Genomic DNA, 23,341 nt, shown 5'->3' with positions numbered 1-23,341 from the left:
GAAAATAATCATGAAAAATGCAATTAACCCAATTGCTTTTACTAATTCCTTGCAGATGTATCTTAAGAACGAAAAAGCCTGTAGCTTAAATATATTTATTCCGAGCTCATCATCTTACAACTTGAATTTGCCAAATATATTTTCAGGATTAGTTGAAGAAATTATATAGGCATATCATGGAATGGTTTTAGTTGGAAGGGACCTTGAAGCCTGTCCAGTCCCACCCCCTGCCACTCGCCCAGGTTGCTCCAAGCCCTGTCCAACCTGGCCCTGGACACTTCCAGGGATGGGGCAGCCACAGCTCCTCTGGGCAACCTGTGCCAGGGCCTCACCACCCTCACAGTAAATTTTATCTTTTTTGTGGTGTCTTTTTCAGCTTTGGGCTTTTGGAGTCTCGGTTTAGTTTTGAGTTTGAGGTGTTTCTGCTCTCCCTTCTCTGTGTTTCTGGTCCATCAAACAAAATAATGATCCTGGGTTTTGGCATTCCAATATCAAATGGCCCGTGCCGTTGTCAACACATCCTGCATAGCTAGAGTATTAGTGGATGTCATCTGCAGGTATTAAATAAAGATAAGAATGGGTCAATTGTTCCGTCTTCATTTGTTTCGATATTTCTGTGGAGAAATGAGGCGAGAAATGACCCAAATGAGCAGGCAGAAACCTCCTCTGTAGCCGTAGTGTTGTGCTGGAGCTGGCAGGGCAAGGCTGGAACAAGCTGGGAATCCGGGCTGCCCCGATTTGAATCTTGATTGTGGCATTCTGAAAGAGAGAAAGGAAGGGTTTGTCTTTTACAGGTTGTAATTTCTCCATAGGTGGGGCTGAGCCTTGTTTTCACAGACATTGAAGATGAAGTTGCGTGGGTGTGTTTCATCACAATAATTGGTCTGTATTGCAGCTTCTGTGTTCAAAAATACAAGTACACTTGTACTCTTCGAAATTCTCATTCCTCTGCTTCTCTGCTGAGGAAAGACCAATTTCATGATTTAATGAGCATTGACATATGAAGGTGTTTTCTTAAAAGACCATTTGAAGCTTTTGGGTCTTTTGAAGTAGACACGTGGTGTTTAACAGCAAGGACAATTCCCACAAAATTACTGTTGGGGCCTCATTAGGTTTTAAACATTAGAGATGACCAATCAGGCACGCTCCAGGTATTTCCTCTGCTGTAGCTAATACTGGGTTTTATTAGAAATATGACCTTTATTTGCTTTTGAATCATGTCCAGCAAAATGGAATTGTCACTTGTTATCAGTGAATTGGATTTTGGTTTTGGGAACAAACCATGCATGGTCTTAGTTGTGCTTAAGAGTTTCTTGTCTTCCTCTTCAAAGAGCAGGGATTATGACGAAGAGGGTAGGAAAAAACATCCCTTGCTAGAGTGAAACATCAAGGTTATATAAAAAAATTGCCTGTTTCTTCTTATAACCTGGCGTTACTGGAGAGGGCAAGCTCTGTCGCTCAGGCATTCCTCTATGGAAAATAAATCTGCTGTCTCACTTGAACTCTCAGTCTTCTGGCAATCAGTGTGCATGGCCAGAGTATTTGGCTAAAAAAAAAAACAAAAACAAAAACACAACAAAAATGTACAAAACCCCCCACCCTTGTCTAGCCTAATTCCCTTGGCTTGCAGGAGGGAAATTTTGAATTCGACAAATGGAACAAGTGTGGTCCCAGCCCGCTCTGTTTGGGAGCAGCTGATAAATTGTGTCAAAACAGTCCTGAGTGCTTGGAATTAAATCCTGCCCATTTTTGAAGGAAAACACTTGCAAATATTACCACGCTGCAGAAGTGTCTGAAACAGTTGGTGCTGGTACAACACCGGCCAGGCAGGAATGGAATTAAAATGTTTCCCCTGCGCCGTCTGCTTGAGGCTTATCAGCTGCTAATGCCACACAGAAACTCGGTCTGCCTGCAGTACCCCGAGCCAAACTGAAAAGATTTCCCTGCGTAAAGTGTTTTCAAAGAAATCTTTCAGCAGTTTGGGCTTTAACGACGATGCTTTAATTGCAGTCAGCCCCAAAACCTCCAATGCACCAAACTCTGCTGCCCTCCGTAATTAATAACATCAGATCAATGGCGTTGGCACGAGTGGAAATACTCTGGGTCTGCAGCGGTCCAGACTTGGTGTGGTGACTTTGTATTGGAAAGTATTCAACTTCTGAGTCTAAATGAACTAGACACGGAGCATAAATTTAACTTTGCGTCCTTTAAAAGTATAGTCAAGTATTTTATGCAAATGGCCTGAGCACCGCAGGCCTCGTATCATAAATCTCAATAATTTGTTTTAGGAAACCTTAGCAAAGGAAAGAGATTACTTGGAAATGAACTGTAGAAAAGTTTACTGTAAATGTAACTCAGCATAAACAAAGACTTATTTCAGTGGTTCTTGCAGTTCAAAAATGCAATTTTAGCAATTTATTTTATGGGGGGGGTTATTTTGTTTTTATGGGTTTTTTATTACTTTTTTTTTTTTTGCTTTTTGCCAAAGACAGCCAAGGGCTGCACTTCATCCTGCTGTGTCAACCTATATAACTCATGTGGGAACAACAGCATGCTCCATGTTTTCCTCTGCCTTCCCATTCTGTCCAGCGAGGGATGCTCAGTCAGCACCAGGAAATAGGAATGCAACACTCCCATGGTGTCCCTGCCCACAGCAGGGGGTTGGAACTATATGATCTTTAAGGTCCCTTTTAACCCAAACCATTCTGTATTTCCGTGATTCTGGTTTTTTGTTTTCTTTTTTTTTTTAATTATATCTTTGTTTTGTTGTCTAGATGAATCTAAATTTAGGAGCCAGTGAAGCCCCTATTTACAGTTTTATTTAATTTTATTTAATGCACTCACACGTTTTTGTCCATGGTTAATGAAAAAGATATGACTTATTAAAACAGAAATAACTTGTTAAACATAACATGTAATTCCCTTAAAGCTATAATTTGGTAAAGTGTGGATTTTCTTAAATGAGTAGCTTAGTTAAACAAGTCTAAATAAACCCAGACAGTCCACTTAGGTAAGTAGAGATTGCCACGCCAGAAAACATGACAGGGAGAGAACAGATTGCTTCCCTTTGCTGAAATTTAACCTATTTATGGCACACAAGCATTAGTCTTTGAAGAAACAAGTGTTCCCACAGTGTGTGTTTGCTGATACCACTCGTTCTGAGTCTGCACCTCATCAATTCGGGATTTAAAAGGTGAGGAAAGAAAGAAACCACGTCCTAATTTGTGTTGGTGAATGATAACACCAAGGCCAGGGGAGCAAGAGCCCAGAGCAAAACTCCTCCTGGCAGGGAGAACGTGATTCTATGATTGTTTGAGGCAACTCCATAGAGAAATTCCACTTTTCCTGAAGCCGCGTTTCGCCGTTTGAGCTGCCAGTTTGCTTCAGTATGGAAAACTGCAGTGTGCAGGCACGGTGGTTATTTATATTTTTATTTCATTTCTCTTCAAGAAGGTAAACTTCTTGCGGTTTTAATGCTTTTTAAACAAGCAGTTGAACGGACACAACCAGGGAGGATTTTGAAGGAGAAGTGGAATTCTGTAAGCACACTCCTGAGGGAGTGAGTGGGAGAAATCCTTCTGTCTGGTGAGAGCACGGCAGAGTCTGTGTGCATTTGGGGGGTTTATGCAAAGGCAGACTGTGCTTTGTGTGATTCCATTTGTTCAGCAAGCTAATTTAAACCCATCTTTTCCATCTGTAGGCTAATCAAGAGCTCCATAGTAGTCAGGCACTTAAACATTGTCAGATGGTTTTGTTTCATTTTCCTGTCTCAGTAACACACCTTGGAAATTGCAGATTCAAGGAGAGAATTTTCTTCTTCTTTTTTTTTTCCATCCCTAGAGAAGACAGCAAAAAAACAATATTTTTTCAGCTAGAAAAGCAAAAGAAAAAGAAGTGGATGAGCAAAGTACAGAACTTTTTATTTTGTTGGCTCCAGTATTCTGTTTCTTACTAGCAGAATATCTGCAACTGTATTAGGGGTTGTGTAAAACCCTGATAGGGGTGGATGGTCTTGGAGCAACCTGGTCTTAGTGGAAGGTTCCCTGCCCATGGCAGGGAGTTGGAACTGAATGAGCTTTAAGGTCCCTTCCAATCCAACCCATTCTATGGCTTCAGTAAGGAACCCCAGTGACCCAGAGAGGCTTTTATTCCAGCACATAAAATCCTGCAATGTAGCTGATGGAAAGGATATTTATGTGCTCCGAAGGAATAGAGATGAGAGATTTTTCCGGAGCGAATGAAATAAAAGGGAGGTTTGTTCATGCTCTAAATCATAGTGAAGCTAATGTCTTAATTGTGAGTCCAACTGGGAAGGAGTTGGAACAGCTCTTTCAGATCCTGTGCAGGGAATGCAGGTAATCTTAGCAGAAAAGTAGGTATTTCCTTGTCAAACCAATCTTTCCAGCTTAGATCCTAGAATTGCAGTTGGCTGTATTTTCAGGCTTAGGGTTTCTTCCTTCATCCCACAGGAATGAGAATGAAGACAGATGGGAAGAAGTGAAGGGGAAAAAAAAAAGAAAAACCAACAAAGACACTTTTCCTGAACTGGAAAAGTTTGGAGGATTCTAGAAAGCGTCGTTAGTGCAGAGCTATTTAGTTATGTTGGACTGGGTTAAAGGCCTTACATTAGATATTTATTTTTCCATAATACTAGAAAATCTTATGCACTTTAGGAAGCACCAAATGTTAGCCTGGCATTGTCTTGGAACAGCCTGGGTATCACTGGCAGCTCTAATTCCAGATATGCAATAAGATCCATACCTATACACAGCCCTAGTTTTATTTTTCTGTGAAAATCAGGATTTTCATTAATCCTCACTGAAAGAAGTTATTCCTTTTTTAGATTTTGTTTAGGAGTGGCTAACTAAAAGTATGTAAAGAATGAATTCAAAGCTGTTTGAACTCTATGCTTTTAATATATCAGAATACAAATGTCTCCAGGCAACCTCGATATTAAGCAGAAATTTATTGACATGTAGCACTGGCAACAAACAGAATCACTGTTGTGGGGTTTTGTTGGGGTTTATCTGGCTCACCAGGAGGATGCATTTCTCACAGCACAGGAGATACACTTTCAGAGAGGCAAATGGGAATCAGTCAATGGGTCAGAGAAAAGCAGTTCAAAGGCCCATAGTTCATAAAATATTTATGTGCTGTTATAAAAAGTGGAAAGGGAGCTTATGTAACGTACAAAAAAAAAATGAAGAGCCAGCAGAAAACTTCCTCTTGCATCCCACAACTAAACCGAACTTCTATATTTCCAGAGAAAGTGTGTCCAGCCGTGGCTTTTCCACAGTTCTCCCGGGGTGTCTGCCATTCTCACATCCAGCAATTCAGTTCTTTGCCATCCCATTGTTCCTACCCGGATGCATCACGTCCGAACTATGCTCGCTGAGACCAAGTGCAGAAAACCAGTTTGCCACAAGTTTGCAAGGGGAAAAGGGAGAGGAGGGAAGCAACATCAGCAAACTTACTGGATGGTTTAAGTTTGAATGACATTCCAAACAAAACCACCACCACCCCCAAAAGCAGAAAAAAATCGGAACTTGCAAGCTTTAGAAGTCTGGGAGGAAATTATGTTGTCTTTTATGGTGTCCTTTACACTCTTGTCATGTCTAGATTGGATGGGTTTCAAATTTATTTGGATTTTTAGATAAGTATCTATTTGTTTTTAAAATACTGCTGTTACGTAAAAATACCTACTGCTGGCTCTGTGTCTAAAATATTATGTACTGAAAGTTCTAAAGGAAAATGTACAAAAATAATGAGAGGCTTCTTTTAAGGCTTTAGGTGATGTTAATAACTGGATCAAGCCCTAATGAAATCATGAAATTCCCCTCTGATTCTAATGTGGGTTTCGTGGATCTTTCATTTTTCCCTTCCTATATCTCCTTTATTCTGAATACAGGGCAACAGTTGCCATTCTTACCAGGAGGGATGGCTGCAGGTTCTCTAGGTGACCATCAGTACTGCTTCCCTCTCGGTTAAACAGATTACATGAGAAAGGTGGGAGAAACTTCATTTTCCCAAGTCAGAACCAAAATGCATTTCTAGCCCAGACTCTCAGCTCCCAAGGAATGTGAGCTGAGGCTTTATGGATCTTTCTCTGCTCTCCCATTCTATTGCTGACTCCCTGGTCAGCTCCCCTGTGTTTGGATTTTGAACACGTGTACATAAGCCTGGCTTTGAGAAGCACATGCTTGACTTTAATGCAAATAAAAGCAAAGAAGTTGGTCCTGCAGTTTATCGAGCACTGCTCGTGAAAAGCTGGGCATGCAATGGACTGTTGAGGAAATTTACAGCCATGCAGCCAGATTACCAGAATTCCAAGTATATTAGGTGCTGAATATTGAACAGGCCAAGTGGGACAGTTAGTGGAGAACTGGTTCAGTTGCAGGGGCACATTGGCAGAATGAGCTGAAAATGTGTTTTATAGTGTGCACCCACTCCTGTGAGAAACCTGTGGGGAAGTGATGCCAGTGCTCTGATAGTGCTTGTAAAGTTGGCCATGGCTTAAAACTGCGCACAGGGACATTGATTTGTCAGACTGAAAGGGAAGAGCTGTGGAAACAAGTTATGCAGTGCTGTTGCTAATAGGAAACTAGAGAGGAGGGGTTTGTTACTGAGTTAGCTGACAGGCTCCCTGGTGGGTTCACAGCTTCCTCTGGGCTCCTTCCCTCCTGTGTGACCCACTAGGGCTACATCGAGGAGCCAGATTTGTGCAGGGAGCGGCGAAGTCTCGTGCAGACAGAGCTGAGCAGATGTGGTGTCGATATTCAGCGGTTCCATCACGTGTTCCCGTCCCCCCAAACACAGGCAGCTCTGTGGTGTTGTCACCACTCGTCAGCTCTGGGCTGTGGTGCAGTCACAGCCCAGGCACTGCTTCACAACATCAGCAAACTGCTGTGCTGCTGATTTTCTCCTCCTTTAACCCTCCTGGCTCCTAAAGAGGAAAGAAATATTTATTCTTCTCGTTCATGACAGATGCGAAGCATGCCTGATTCTTATCTCTTCTCCTTCCCTCTTTTCCCTTTACAATCCCCACAATTCCCAAACTTCCCTTGCCATGCACAGATGACATTGAAAACAAGACTCTAAATGATGATGCTTCTTTGTTTGGCGTCACAGCATTTTCCTCATTTTGATGTTATTGCCACAATTATTAACCACTGAAATGCATAATTTCACAGCCTTGCCAGGACATAAGTGGTTTGGGAGCCAGAAAGTATTTGCCACTGATTGAGTAACATTTCACAGAGATAATTGCCCTTCAGAAGAATAGATGGGTTATGATCTCGCTGTTGTCTTTTCCAACTAATGCTTGGCTCCCACCAGAAACCCTGAGGGTGGAGAGCAAATGTGTAGGAGCTGCTTTTCTGTGATGATGATAATTTTGGTTTGGCACCTGTGAGAAAACAGAGTATGCCCTTTTCATCTTGAAGCATAAGGGTTTGGTTTTTTTTAGAGGAAGTTTCACGTTGCAGACTGGGATTCAGTGGCCTTTTGTTAGTTGCTGTAACATGTATTGATTTCATGGAGATTTAGGGACATGTTTTTGGGATTCCCTATTTGTGTCTTTAGCTGCAAAAAATATAGACTGGCTTCTAAAATTCTTGTGGAAATGCACTTAAGCATCAGTTCAAGAACAGGCAGTTGTTTAAATCCATCCCATTCCAGAAAGCTCTTCTGTCTCCAAGGAACTTAAGCACGTCTGGAAGGTCTGCCCGTACAAAGGGATCTTCTCAGGGGATCCTGATTCATCTATTTAATGAAACAAACGCTTTGCTAAATGCTAAATATGTTTCCCTTTCTCCTGAACAACTAATGTTTCTCAAAGAATCACTACTTCTACCCTTTATTTTTAATTTTTAATGAGCGATCTGCATTTTTAAGGGGGTATCTGTCCTTAAATCACTTATCACAGGGTATGTGATACTAATATTGCTCTAGTAAATAAATGTTTTCAGACAGGGGGGAGAAAGCCCCACAGAGGGCAGGCATTTAATGCTGATGGCAACTGTATGTAGGTCCCATAAATGTACTAGGAATTAATTGTTGGATATGTTGGATGCACACTGCCAAAACTTTGCGTGCATCCCATTTACACCTCACTTATTCTTACCCAGCTCGCTCCATTATGTGAGTCATTTCCATGGTATTTTGTCTGGGATCAAAATCACCTGGTAACATCTTAAATAAGGTAGAACTTCATTAATACATTAACATTTTATAGCGAATATTTTATGTGTGCTTTGTCAGCTTTTGGACATAATTGCTAGACGTGTGAGAGACGTGGTTTCTAGATTTTTGTTGGAGCAACAAGGACAATGCACCTGTTTCCATTCCCCTCCTTTGTTATGCTCCATTTTATTTCCAGGATATTGCACTGTGGCCTCAGTTCCTGTTAGGCTCTTGGGCACTCCTGCAATGCAAACAGTAGAGCAAGATGTGAGTGAGGAGCTGTATAAATGAGAAATTACTGGTCGTTAGGAGGGATTAGGGAGTGCAGCAGCAACATCCAAGAGAGCACTACTTGTTTTGCTAAGCCGGATTTAGGAGGGAAATAAAGAAGTATTTCTCCAAATCACTTTATTATTCATCGCAGGGTGGCCTAGGAACAGCTGTGCTCTTAACCTCTGTCCTGTGGTAGCTCCAGCTGGTGCCTTCTGTGGGGTAGGAGGGTGAGGGCAAGGGAGAAGTGTAGCAGGATGGTGCCTGTGCCACAGCATCTCACAACCACCAAATGTGACACGGAGGCTTTTCCAGTTTCATCACACTCCTTCACAGAGCAGCCTCACTTTTCTCCCAGCCTTTGCCTAATTTGAGCAGGCTGCAAAGATAGCAACTCAAACCCATTTGGTGCAGGGGCAGAAACCTCCCCAGGAGGTTCCACAGAGCTTCAAGAAATGCCATTAGTGACAGGAGAAGAGGGAGCGGCCTCAAGTTGCACCAGGGGAGGTTTAAGTTGGATATTAGGGAAAATTTCTTCACCAAAAGGGCTGTCAAGCTCTGGAACACCTGAAGCTCAAGTCACCACCCCTGAGGGATCTAAAAGACTTGTAGATGTGGCACTCATGTGGAATTGGCATCATTAGGTCAGTGGTTGGACTCGATCTTATAGGTCTTTTCCAGCCATGGGTTGCAGAGAGCTGAAGGTGTTTTGTTCCTTTTGAGTTCCAGCATATGGAGCTTTTGAGAAAGAAACAAACTGACAGCCTCAGCATTTAAGAATACGTGAGGAACGAGTTTTATTTGTCTTCATACTTTTATTGCTTTACAGAAAATCCCTAAAGCAAGAGGAACATCGTGCTTTGAATACAGACATTTTACTTTCCTTTTTAATGCTGTACTACACGGGATGTGATATCTCTGATGTGGCAGTTAAAAATTGTCACAGAACTGACTGACAGCCCTGAAACACTGCTCCCCACTCCTTCTCCCTGTGCTACAACAGCACACCTACATCCACTCACATAGTAGCAGTGGAAGCAGTTCATTGCCATGTGGGATCTCCCCTGTGAATAAACAAAGATGTTCCATTTCCCCGTGTTGTCAATCAGGAACCTGTCGTCTGGGGCCCAAGTTAGTACAATACTTCATTACCTTAATCTGTTATTTCTTTGGGAGCTGCACACAGTACTTTTGTCTGATCAAAAGCATGTTCTGGTCAGTTCTGAAAGAGGGATTTTGATGCAGTATTTCTCAGGTGAATTGGGAAGTAGAAAAGAAAATCCAATAGCCAGCAATATGTGACGGAATTAGCACCTAACTGCTGATAATCATTGTAAATAAGTAGGTGCCTGTAAGCACTGTGTTTGAACAAACCCAGTTACAAACTGGTTTTAGAGTCAAGGCGAGGCTCCTTTGCATCCTGCCCATGTTTTTTATCAGGACTAAAAAGCCCTCTTTGAGCTGTGTTGTGCAGCAGACATAGTGCCATCCCTGCTCAGAGGGCTGAGCAACACGAAAGGCTAAGAAACTAATATCAAAGGGTCAGAAGGACGAAAGAATTAGAAGTCAATTGGGATGCTCAGGCTAAAAACTCTGCTGAATGGGGGAGACAGTGTCTCTTGGCTTCCAGCCCTCCCTCGCTTTCCAGTCAAGGTTATTCCTGTTGCTGATGATTCAGTGCCACTGCTGGTGCCAGTAAATGTCAGCCCAGAAAACCAGAGATGTTGTTGAAAAGTCAAAATGCATTTTTTTCATCAGTCTGGATAAAGCTGTCCTTCATGTTATCTGGGCTGCAGATTTTCTTGGCAAAGCTCTATCCCAATGCTCCAGTGGGTATCCTGCCCTCTTGGATTGCTCTGTGATACACAGGGGTTGAAGGAAGAGATAATCATTTCCTTTTGATGCACATGTACATGTTTTACAATAATGTTACATGATAGGCTGCAATAAGTAGAACAAATGGAATAGCAAAGTTGAGATGAACAGAAATAATAATCCAAGCATATTTCTTAATTAATCAGCATTCCCAATGAACCTCCACGCTAGAAAAGGAGTTTCATGCATTAATTCATAGAATTAATTAATAGAATTGATTTTGACACTGAGCAAAAATTTATCCAGAAGAGTATTCAATTGAAACTGATGGAATTATCCTTTTATTTAAATAGCTACATATTGATTAAGGGGGCCAGAATCTGTTCTGTAATAGATGCTGGGAGACAGCTGAGCTTGAGACATCTCATAGAGCAGGATAATAGGAATATTATAAATACTAAGGAGGGATTGTGGCCGTTGCCACTTGATTATCATACTCTTGCAATAATAACGTATCTCTAATTTTAAATTGGTGCCTTTAAGGCTAATCTAAGGTTTCAAAAGAGACTTAATGGCCTATGATACACTTCAGCTCAATAAAGCCATGGAACCATGACATTCTCCAATGTCACCCTCAGAAATGGTGAGTTTATGTAGTTGTTCAGTGGTTGATAAGAAATTACAGCTGCCACAAAGTTTGGATGTTGTGTGAAGGTGTCTAAAACACCTGAGGTGTCTCTGAAGCACCGCATAATCTTCTTTTTTTTCAATGTCATAATGTTCTTTAATTATAAAGCAATTAACTCTCTGAAATGATGCCATATAAACCCACAATGTGGTAGTTGTTAACCTGTATTTTACATTTTACCATTTTGTCCTCAGTCATCCTTGTTGTCAATTCAAGGTCATTTTACAGCATTTAGGTTGATACAGGCTCTCCAAGTGCTGGATGTATGAATAATACATAAGGGCAGCACTAATTCAGAAATGGTACTAAATGGCCAAAGTGAGTACTTTAATTAAAGGGTAAGATAAGACAATAACTGTTTGGCTGCTACCTCAAGGGCTATGTCATTTTTATGAGAGATGTCTTCCTATGAAAGGCAGTCCTATAATGCATATCTTTCACGTCCCTTGGGTGCAGTCACTGAATAAATTCTTCCTAGGTAAAGGAGAAATAATTTTCCTAAAAACTGTCATAGAATTAGGAGTTTCAGCTGAAAAATATTCCACACATGTGCATGACAGGGTTTGGGGTTTTTTTGGTGATGTAAAAATGCCTGTGTCATTACCAGTTAATGTATTCTCTTAGGCAGAATGAGGCAGGTTGAGGTTTGCCCTGCCTGCCCTTTACAAACCGGGATGCGCCGTGTCCCTGTCCCGGCAGCTTTTCCTCAGTGTCAGGGATAGTGCATTTCTTTCCCTTGTACCGTGGTGATTAGGTGTGATATCCCACGGGATCTGTTGTTGCAGAGAGCCCAGAATTTGGTGGCGAGGTCTGGATTTGCGGTTGGCACATGAAGTGTTTCGTCACGACGTTTCCTTTGCGTGTCCCTCACACGTAGACAATGAAGCCACGATGCCGATTATGCAATCACACATTTACTCCCCTGTTTCTAAATGAGCAACACCCAGTGATAAAGCTGGAAGCTGTGCTCTGTTTCCACAGCTGCAGAGAACTGGGAGCAGAGAAAACAATAGCTGCACATCCACATGTGCCTTCCAGCTGCTGCCGGCTCCCACGTTCTCCTTACCCTTTCAGTCCTCCCATTCCAGTAGATAAATTGCCTCGGTGACAGGAAAGGTTGGTAGCGGATAAGCTGCCAGTTTAATAATGTTTTGTAGAAAATCAGAGTTAGTGTATCAAAATACTAATTGCATCCTAATTTGTGGGGTTATTCAAAGTTGAAACTTCCGCTTGAGTTTCATTATGTGATTTTTCTCTTTCCTGGCACTGAACACCCCTTGGAACTATGGAGAGTAACCTCGGGGACACACAGATGAAGTTTCTGTTCCTCTTCCCTCCCAGCTTGGTCCCATGGTCACATATTTTTCCTTTAAAGCTCGCAGCTCTGGGCACAACAGTTTCTTTCCTGCTGTTCACCGGGCTCTGCCTCGCTCCTGGGGTACCAGTTGTGTCCACGGGAGCTGGGAAGGTAAAAGAGAGGAGAGCTGGTGTATATCCTTGAGATGCAAAACTGGTTGGAATATAGAGCCATGAAGAACAACATTTTCTCTCTTAGTTTACCGGTTTCCAAGCATTTCCAGGTGCCGGATGATAAAAATCCCTTTGGCAGCATAAGTGATATGGGGGTGTAAGGACCTTATTTGGATGACCAAATGTCAGGGCTGGTGAGAGATCAGAATTTCCAAATGATTCTGAGGGTGAGTTAATGCATTGAAATCCAAGTGGCATCTGGTTAAACAAGGATACCTCAGCTCCTCCAGGTCCTTGGGAAAAGGTCATTGGAACAAAACTGGTGACATTATCAGTCCACAAGTAAATTGCTACTTTATTTTTCTTTTCCTGAATTTGGAAGGAAGGAAGAGCCTTAACTGATTTAAAAACACCAAAAAAACCCACCACCACTACCCAAACCCCTGAAGGTAGGGCAAGATGCAGAACATTCCAAATGACATGTTTGCAATAGCACTGCCAGAGTGATAAAACAGTGAATAACTTGAGTTAGAGTTTTTCTGTAAATACTCAGTTTAGAAGTGGATATTTTTCCACTCTGATTTATAAGCCCATAAAAATTCAAGGAATACAGCTGAGGATGAAATGAATGTGTGTGTATGTCTGAGTGAACACTTCAGGTTTGATTTATGTGGGACGACACAGTGAAAGTCTGTGAAGGTTTGGAGTTTGCATTTATTCTTTAATGTTGCATTTGCTTCTCTGATCCATCTACTCTCATAACCCGCCTTCTCCCCAAAATCTTAGAGTTACAAGCCAGAAGATAAATATAGTTAAATGATAGATTAAATATAGAAAATTATATTTCCCTGGCATACATTTAACATTGACAGAAGACTCGAGCAGCTTTGTTCTAGTTTCAGTTTTAAAATCCTTGGCATATTCCATGTAAAACATTTCGTTTTTATGGCAGATATTTCTAATGCAGAGTCATTTTCCTGTGATCCTGCCATGTCCGACATGTCCATGATCAGGAGCTTTGCATCCCTCTGCCCTGCTCTTCACCAGCCTGGTTGGAAGGCTGAAAGCAGAAGAGCTCCTCAACAGCACCTTGCAGAGCTCAAAACAGCTTTGAGGTGAACAAAAGTGAGCACTTTTTTTATTTAAAATATTCTTTTCTGAATCCTGGGCTGGAGTTTATTGTTTTAAACACTGAGATTTTTTTTTTTAACATATCCTGAGCTATGCAAGCGTAAGAAAAATACATTTTCCATATGCCCTAGCTAGAGCAGTGCTAGCAAAAGCTATTGAAATTAGAAACTTCCAACTGAGCTTCTTTGTTAGTCTTCAGTGAGCCTTAGAAGAATCTCAGTTTGAAGACAATTAATGCAGTATTTGAACATTGTGAAAGCTTGAAATCAGTAGTGTTGTACAGGCACCTTGCACAATTAGAAACATCCCAGCTTCTTCCTCAGTGCAGAACCCACCCTGGAGTTAAGGGGGAAAACACTCCCTAGAAAACTCCTGTTGGAAAGGGGTCTCATGAGCTCACACTCAGGATGGAGGATTTATTTGCCTATTTATTTATTTTAAGAAACCTCTGAAACATTCCTCTTGGCATCCAAGAGGCAGAGGACCTATGAAGTCATCGGGATGCTCCCTCTTGGGAGGCTGTTGCTTTAAAGTTTCCACTACAAACAAATAAACAGCGCGGTGCGTCCCTCAGCCAGCGCCGAGCAGCTGCCCTGGCAGGGGTTTGACTGCAAACATCTGAGCAACCACACCAGCAAAATGAAAATAGGAGTGGAGACTGCACTGAGACACAGTGAGGAGAAATTAATTTTCGACGTGAATCGTGTCAGCTGAACAGTTTTCATAGGTTTTACTTCATTCCTTGTTCAGCAGATTTCAGATTTCAAGGTATCTAATGGAGACTTGGAGGAGTGGGGGAAAGGAGATCATGGCACGTGCATATAAAGTATTCCCAAGTCTTGAACCCCTGCTCTTTATATTATCTTTATATTATTTTTATTATCACTTTATTACCTGTATGCAAATAGCGTCCACAAAGGTTGAAGTCTAAAAACCAATGAAATTAGGTTCTGTGGCCCGTCAGCATTTACTTATATTTGACTGGTTGCTAGTGTTGAAATTGTAATAATGAATTCCAGGCTATTCATAGCCCTAACTTGCTTTTTGCATTTGGCATTAAATTCAACTGATTTATTTTAAAGAATTAGCTGAACTTGTGGTAGAAAGTGATGAAATCTATAGGATGTATCTCAGAGACATTTTATGGCAGTTGTGAGGTGGTGACTTTATCTTCCAGAGAACTCCCCCAAAATCAGCATCTGCCTCTAATTCTCTTTATGTTTTGCCTTGTTCAGTTTTTTTCCCTCTTGCAGAGTCTAAATCCAGTTTCAAAATAGTCGTGTTGAGACACTTTTCCTGTTGCTATTAATGCCATTTGCTTCCATATCATCACTGTCTTTTGCTCAGATTACTTTGCTTTCCCATGAGTGCTCTGCAAGTCCTTTGAAAATGAAATACTTTCACTGAAAAAGTAATATTGGCACATAATGGATCAATTAGGAAGGCATGTGGCAAAGAAAGTGAACAAATCTTAACCATGTTTGTGGTAGTGAAAAACACTCTGATAATCAGGTTGATATTTCTTTGAAGCGTTTCTACACTTGAAATATTTTGACTTCAAATTGATTGTTTTGCAGCTCCCTTTTTGCATGTGTGAGTATAAAAAATTGCATGCCTGTTTGTCTGTGTGCCTATAGGTACATTCAGAAGCACAACTGTGCCAAAAATAGCACACAGGCACACGCACATATGGGAAACACACCGAAGTCTCATGCAAGAAGGCAGCAGCAGAGAATATATGTGCATATATATTTATATTTATATGTTATATGTGCATTTTTGCCAGCAGATTGAATAACTAAGGGCACCACTAAAACAAGATGCAGTGCTGAATGCCTGTGTGACTGAGGCTAACTCCTGATATTCTTTGTTCAGTATTTCCCAGATTAGCAGTGTAGGAATTTCATGCTTGGATCTCTAATTGAAAAGCCCTCGCTGGGGAATCTGTGTGGTGTTTTAGGAATTCTTTATGGGAATTAACTTTGTGTGACTATCATGCTTTCTGTGTAGGCGTTGTCAAGAGACAAATTGGTTTGCAATGTGTCACAAATTCTGTTGCCTGTTCCCCCCAGGCTCAGCTTCTGTGTAGAGGAGAAGTGTCACTACAACATCCCCTTAGAGAAAATCCTGACTCCCAGCAAAATTAGCTTATCAGGGGAGAAACTGCTCAACTGGAATTAGGGGCTGATCTCAAGACTGGGGAGGATGTCAGTGTTAAGAAAACAGAAGCTCCTTACTAAAAGAGCAGGGTGGGGGCAAGGGCTTTTCCAACTGGATCAAAAAATGGGAATTTACTGAAAGGATTTAACAAGGCGGAGGAAAGAGAAGGGGAAGGAAATGAAATGCCTTGTGGACAAAGTTCCCTGAGGACTCTCAAACATGGAATGAACTGAACTGCATGTTCCTGATGGTAGTTTAGCTGTTTTTAAAAGGAGAATATTACAGCTGAATCATGGGAAGGATGTTGGTACTTGTGTGTGCGCGTTATTTATTTTAAAAAAGCAAAGTGTAGGTGCCAGAAACCCATAATGTTGAGAGTGTGCTTTAACTCCACTGCAGTATCTCCTGTGTTGGCACCAGCTGTGAGTTTGGGGACAATTGGGTGGCCGAGCTCCAGGTCCCCAAACTGGTCCCAGAGACAATGCTCTGAAAAGGGGCCAGGGAGGCAAAGCAAAGCAGCAGCTCTGCAGCACGTTTAGTCCAGTGCAACACCCAAAGCTTCTGCAATGAATTAGTTAGGCCAGAGCTTCTGGTTCCACGGAAATTAGTTCAAGAATTAAGTGGGAGTTACAAAATTCCTACAGATTGCCAACCACTAAAGACAGCTATGGTGCCTTCTAAGATCTTGGCCAGGAAGCCATCATATAAAAGCAGGATTTAAGTTATTTATGGACAGGCAGAGCCTAATGTTTTTAATTTTCTAGATAGCTCAGAAGGCCAATCAGATTGGCAACTCCAGCAGAACGTGTCAGGAAGTCCCAACTCCTGCTACCAGAAATGAGTTAAAAGTGGTTTTGGGGAAGATTCGCAGTATTGGTGGACCTGACTGTTCTATTTGTCCCTGAGAATTTAATCTGTTTTCACACTCAGGGAAAAGTTGCCTTTGGTTTACAGTCTGCTGTTACATTCTATTATTTAGTGTTGAACTGATAGAAACCTATTTGTCCTTGATTTTTGATACTTATTGCTGCCCATGCCGGGTTTATTTTCTAATCATATGGAGGCCATATGTATTCTTTACACATAGGCTGTGCTGCACTGCAGAATTTATTATCCCATCCTTTAAATATACTGCTCTTACATGCTCAAAGTCCAGCATTTTTATATGCTGTAGATGTGTTTACCGCTGGCGAGTTACGAGGCATTGTAAAAACTGTATTTATCCACATAATTTTCTATAATCATGGCTAAATGGAGACATGTGAAAGCTTTCTGTGGAGGAAAACAGAGTACCTGTAAGTACCTCTGCTCCTGTATTTGTAGGTATTTTGACTAGCTCAGTTCACAGAAGGAAATGTTTCACCCAGCAGTGAGGCAAGGACAGAAGATGACTGCTGAAGAAGAGATGCAGTGCTTGAATTGTCACTTCCTTTTGCGTGATCACTCAGAAACCTCTTTCCTTGAGTTTTGGCCAAGGTGTTACACAGGAAATAAATGCTAGGTCATAGCCCATGGGCATAGTGCATGATGGATGAGCAGAGGTTGGGCTCGTGGGCTCAGTACCGCACATCCCGTGAGAGCTGGTCCTGAGCTGGTGCTGTAGTGCTTTGTCTGCTTCCCAGGGCTGGGATTGACATAAGGGATGCCGTGGAGGTCTGGGAGTTTGACTGATGGCTTTAAGACAGTTGTGCCCAAATAATAGTTCAGAGGCAGCGTGTTGCCTCAGGTCTTTTGACACTGCTCATAGCTACCAGGAAATAAAGGCATTAAAAATGAGGCTGGCAGGGAAAGTCACATTTCTCATTTGGTGGAGTTGCCCACTGGCCAAAGGAGGTGGGGTGAAGCAAACCAGATGCCATTGTCCCATTTCAGCAGATTTGATAGTATGCCTGAGCTGGCTTTTGATGAACACGCTCTGAAATATTCCCAGAGAAGGTTGCTGCATGCATAGAAATATCTTCTGTTACGGTTGTGCACGTGGGTGTCCACACACCTGAGCGTTTCCTCCACCGCCCCACCTGATGCCTGTCTTCTCCTGCCTCCAGGTACCAGATCCACACAGGCCTCCAGCACTCCATCATCCGGCCGACCCAGCCCAACTGCTTACCTCTGGATAACGTCACGCTACCTCAGAAGCTGAAGGAGGTTGGCTACTCAACGCACATGGTGGGCAAGTGGCACCTGGGCTTTTACCGCCGGGAGTGCATGCCCACGCAGAGGGGCTTCGACTCCTTCTTCGGCTCCCTCCTGGGCAGCGGCGACTATTACACGCACTTCAAATGCGACAGCCCGGGCATCTGCGGCTACGACCTGTACGAGAACGACAACGCCGCCTGGGACCACGACACCGGCATCTACTCGACGCAGATGTACACGCAGAAGGTGCAGCAGATCTTGGCCTCTCACAACCCCGGGAAGCCCATCTTCCTCTACATTGCTTACCAGGCTGTCCATTCGCCCCTACAGGCACCGGGCAGGTATTTTGAACATTACCGGTCGATAAATAACATCAACAGACGGAGGTACGCGGCGATGTTGGCCTGTCTGGATGAAGCCATCAACAACGTGACCCTTGCTCTAAAGAAGTATGGGTACTATGAGAATAGCATTATCATATATTCCTCGGATAATGGTGGGCAGCCAATGGCCGGAGGAAGCAACTGGCCTCTCCGAGGGAGCAAAGGGACTTATTGGGAAGGAGGTATCCGCGCCGTTGGGTTTGTCCATAGCCCCCTTCTGAAAAACAAAGGGTCTGTGTGTAAGGAGCTGGTGCACATCACGGACTGGTTCCCCACCTTGATCACGCTGGCGGAAGGGCAGATCGATGAAGACATCCAGCTGGACGGGTATGACATCTGGGAAACCATCAGCGAAGGCAGGCGCTCTCCACGGGTGGACATCCTGCACAACATCGACCCCATTTACACCAAAGCCAAAAACGGCTCCTGGGCCGCTGGCTACGGGATCTGGAACACCGCCATCCAATCCGCCATCAGAGTGAACCACTGGAAACTACTGACGGGAAACCCGGGATACAGCGACTGGGTGCCTCCGCAGGCCTTCAGCAACGCGGGCCCCAACCGCTGGCACAACGAGCGCGTCTCCTGGTCTGCCGGCAAAACCGTGTGGCTCTTCAACATCACCGCCGACCCCTATGAGCGGGTGGATCTCTCCGCCAGGTACCCAGACGTGGTGAAGCAGCTCTTGCGGAGGCTCTCGCAGTTCAATAAGACCGCGGTTCCCGTCAGGTACCCACCGAAGGACCCTCGGAGTAACCCCAAGCTGAACGGAGGAGTCTGGGGGCCGTGGTTTAAGGAGGACGAAAAGAAAAAGAAGTCAGATAAAAGCAAAGGTGCGAATAAGCAGAAGAAGAACAAGAACAAGAAGAAAGCAAACAGGAAAAAGGGGCAATCGTTCCCTTGCCGGTCACGTCTTGCTGGTGGGTAGACTCTGAGCACCCTCTTTGGCCGAGTCTGAGCGAGTCAGCTTGGACCAACTGTCTTGAACTTCTGACGGAATAGACTAGAAATGCTAGTTCTGCACTATGGATGAAAGTTGTTGTCTTTGAATTTTTTTTCTCTGATTTCACCAGCACACGGTATGTCAACACTCTGAGTGTCCACATGACAGACTTCCTCCTCCACAGGATGAATGGTCCTCACCCATCACCGCCACATTCCAGAAAACAACAGCGATAACACCTCATTTCAGGAAACTCAGCTTTGATGGACAAATGGTGCTTCCTTGCCTTAACTAGTAGGAATCTTTGGAGAGGATGGAGATGTTAATGGCAGATGTTCTCAAAATGAGAGGTGATTCAGAAAGAGAAAGGAAAAACAAAACCTGAGAACCTCTGTGGGTCAGTAAGTGTTAGTCAGCAACCTATGACACTTTTTGATACAACACAGCAAAAATATGAAGCCATCAGGGTAACTTCTTAGAGGTGCTGGGAAGGGGGGCATGATAGGAAGAAAGCTGCTTTGAATTAGATTTTTTCTGTCTTAAATAAATCTGAAACATTTTTAACATTTCCTAGATGTGCTAAGCTCCCCCCATTTGCAGTAAAACACATGACCAGCTAGCACACACCACATATAATTTATTATAGGCATAGACAAAAACGCATCGCCAAAGTGAATGTAACTATTTAAACACTTTAACATAACTATACAGCAATATGTAAAAGACATAATTTATTTTACAGCACAATCCTTATTTCTCTCCCATTAAAACTTCCTGGCTGATGCCAAGTACCCCTTTGGGTGCCAGGGTTCTTCGGGGGTTTTTAACTTTGCTTTTTTACTTTGATTTCCACCCTGTCATTCAGAGTTTTATTTAACAGATCCATATCCTCAGAGTACTGTAAACCAAGGAAATACTGTATACACTGCTAGGATGAGGAAGGAGAACGATTCAGGTGCGTCATTGCATTGTGTATTTGCCTCCAGTGGTTTTGAATGTAACAAAGGGTTTATTTAATTTAGGAGTCATGTGAATGCTGTTCAGTTGCTGTACAGAAGCTAGGCCATCTTGCTGTTCGGGGGGAAAATTCTACTTTAAACCTTTTATTTATGTACCTATTAAAATAGTTTATTTTTATGGCATTCATAAAAGTAGTCTGCCTCTTTTTTGCATCCAAGATGGCAATTCTGGCCTAATTTATTTTAAACAAACTCAAGTGAGATTTTTTTATTACCATTATTTTTGGTGCAGGAATGTTTTATGACATTTTGCTTCTGAAACAGAATTTCTTCCTCCAGTATGTTTATCATTTGAGACATGCTTCAAACTTTGCCCTTTTCCAAGGTGTCTGCACGGATGATGGATGCACGGACTGGCTGCACATTCTTGGTGATCTGGGGTAATTGATACAATACATACACACATATGAGTTTCAAGATGAATTATGTTAAGTAAAATTGATGGTTCATTTGTTGCATAGCTATAACATATTTTGGTAGAATTTCAAATAAGCCTGCTTTTCAACGATGTCTCACTTGACTCAGAAATCACATTTATATTGATGGATTACAGTTGAAACATTCCTAAAATCGGTGCATGCAGAAATCTGAATGATGTCCAATGCTCCAACACCTCCTGACCTTTTTAAAAGGGAACTAACTGCAGGTATGTTCTGCCAAACCCCAGCAAATTGCATATTTTCAGCTATAAAGCAGCATAAAACTGTCATTAACAAAAAACATAGAAACAAGTCAGTCAGATTTTGGAGTTACTTCTGTAATGAATATACCGGGGAGAACACAAAATGAACTTCTTGAATAGTTACATATAAATAATGATTATAAAGGGATGATGTCTATCTGCCTAAGTGTTTAATATTGTCACTTATTTTTCATACTGTGTGGCCCTTCAGAAGACAAATTAATTTCTTAGAAATCTGTCTAGCTTTACTTCAGATCCAGACTATTCAATGAGTAATCAGGAACTCAGATATTCTCTAATTTCTCAATTTTTTTTTCTTTTTTAATGCGCCAGCGATGTCCTTAAAAGAAATGAGAATAGTGTCTTGAGATATTATACTGGAAAATGTGATGTATAAAATTCATGCCTGTGAGAAAATACACTTCATTTTCCAAGGTCATTTTAAAAAGATCAGAATTAGGTGTGTAAACTAAGCTATATATAGAGGTGGACTAAGATATTTTAATTTATTTTGGCATAATAGCAACAAGGCAGCGTGATAAAGTGTTACCCTCATAGAATCAATTACTGCCCTTTCCCATGAAAGTTTTATGGTGGCTTTGGCTTTTATTGGACCAAAGCAACCAGAGAGCATTATTCTCTGACAGTGTTTTATTCTATAATTATTTATATCTGTTCTCTCTCAGGCAAAATGGGAGTCCTTGAAAGTAACCGGTGCAAGGCAGAACAGTGGATCAGTTCTCTGTGTGTTTAATAAATGTGCCACAAGAGTGTTTGTAGAGTACATAAGAGGAGTACATTCCCCTTGAATTTGATACTTTGATGCAGTAGAGGGCAAAAGCTGGGTTTAAAGGGGGTTAGAAAATACCCACAATTTGGAAGCTTTCCTGAATATTTTGCTGAAAAGCTCCTGATGTAAAAACGCTGTGTCTGCTCTTGTTTTTTTTCACTGCAGCAATACAGAGGTCTCCAGTTTTTGGTGATGCTGTGTAGCTCTCAAGCCTGGCTTTTTGTTTGACAGAACTGTAAGTAGCTCATGTGCTCTCATGGCAGGATTCCACGGGTTATTTATGTCTGCAGATGTGTTACGTGCCCAACCTTGGGGAAGGTTCGATAGGTAAACACTGAAAAGGAGATCTCAAAAAAGTCTGGAGGCAGGAGCAAAGCGGGGAGGATTTACTGATGTTTTTTAACTTGTGTCAAGCCTTCTCCACATGCCCTCTGGGCATGGTCAGATACTAACTCTGATCCTGTCGTAGTGACAGCCACACCTTCGGGAGGACCAGCCTGAGCAGGAAGACAATATTTCTTCCTTGTTTTTTCTCAGTTTTATTTTAAACCTCTTCTAAATTAATTTTCTAATGGTAAGATAATTTTATCATCACCAGCTACTTTTAAAATTTTGTTATCAACGACTTAATTATTATTTTTACTGTTATTGTTATTATTATTCTTGTTGTGTGGTTGTTATTATTTAGTTTGACATAAAGTTGGAGGCAAAGCACTGTCCTGACTAAAGACCAGCGGAAAGCAGTGCCAGGAGTGGTGAGTAAATCAGAACTGGCAAGGTTTTGTGTGGATCATGCTGTGAGATATGAGGGAATGTCCATGTAGTTGTGAAGCTCAGTCGTGGAATACGAGTTACCCTAACTGATGGAATTATTAGTCTGAGACATCCCAAAGGTTCCTCTACTTGCTGGGGACATGAGGCTTTTTGGAAAGAGAACGAGGCCATTAAATCCAGCAACTCTCTGTTTCCCACTGGAAGTAACGGGCACTGATTGGATTTCAAGCCAATGACCGGGGACTCACATTTCTATACATGCAGGATTCTACATAATGGATTATCCATGATATTGTCTAGACAACATTGAAACTTGGGGGGGTTTTGTGATCACACTGCACAAAATAAGCTGCTTTTTCGTTCTCTCTGTTTCACGTGCTGCATGTTCAGCAACAACCACTGACACTCTTATCCAGCCCCCAGCACTGCGATGCCCCCGGGGGATTTAGGGGAAGGTTGATTGATTCACACTGGATGGGAGAAACCACAAAATTCTCAGGGGGTTTCAATACCAAACTTTTACTTGCAAACTTCAGAACGTTACAGTAGAATAAGGTACTCGGCAAATTTTAAAACAACCTCCAGACAGAGTATTCACAAACTTCAAAACTTTACACTTCACAAACTTTAACTTAGCAAACTTTAACTTGTCTGGATACAATAAGGCACGCACTAAGGCATTGATTGAAATTTTTACTCTGGCTTACAATATATTTTTATATCTGCCGTTTTGGGGCAGGTCCTGGATCAGGCCACCATTTAGGGTAATTCATAGGACCACTCTGCCATTTGGTGACAGATCATGGGCTGAGTCCACCATTTTGTGACAGGCCATGGGTTCGTCCGCCATTTTGTGACAGGCCATGGGATAACTCCACCATTTTGTGACAGGCCATGGG

At 42.2% G+C, this 23,341-nt stretch overlaps 1 protein-coding gene across 1 annotated transcript in view; it reads left to right on the top strand.

Annotated features, from left to right (window-relative positions):
- ARSJ (arylsulfatase family member J) overlaps nucleotides 1-20,319 on the top strand; it is a 32,217-nt gene extending 11,898 nt beyond the window's left edge. The window contains exon 2 of the mRNA XM_027689870.1: nucleotides 17,761-20,319. Coding sequence (XP_027545671.1) covers nucleotides 17,761-19,162 — 1,402 coding nt within the window. The 3' untranslated portion in view covers nucleotides 19,163-20,319. The remainder of the gene's footprint in view (nucleotides 1-17,760) is intronic.
- Nucleotides 20,320-23,341: the final 3,022 nt, after the last annotated feature.

The sequence above is a fragment of the Neopelma chrysocephalum genome, unplaced genomic scaffold, assembly GCF_003984885.1.
Source record: "Neopelma chrysocephalum unplaced genomic scaffold, ASM398488v2 Primary Assembly neopelma1_78, whole genome shotgun sequence".
Taxonomy (NCBI): Eukaryota; Metazoa; Chordata; class Aves; order Passeriformes; family Pipridae; genus Neopelma; species Neopelma chrysocephalum.
This window is presented reverse-complemented; position numbering and strand designations above follow the sequence as displayed.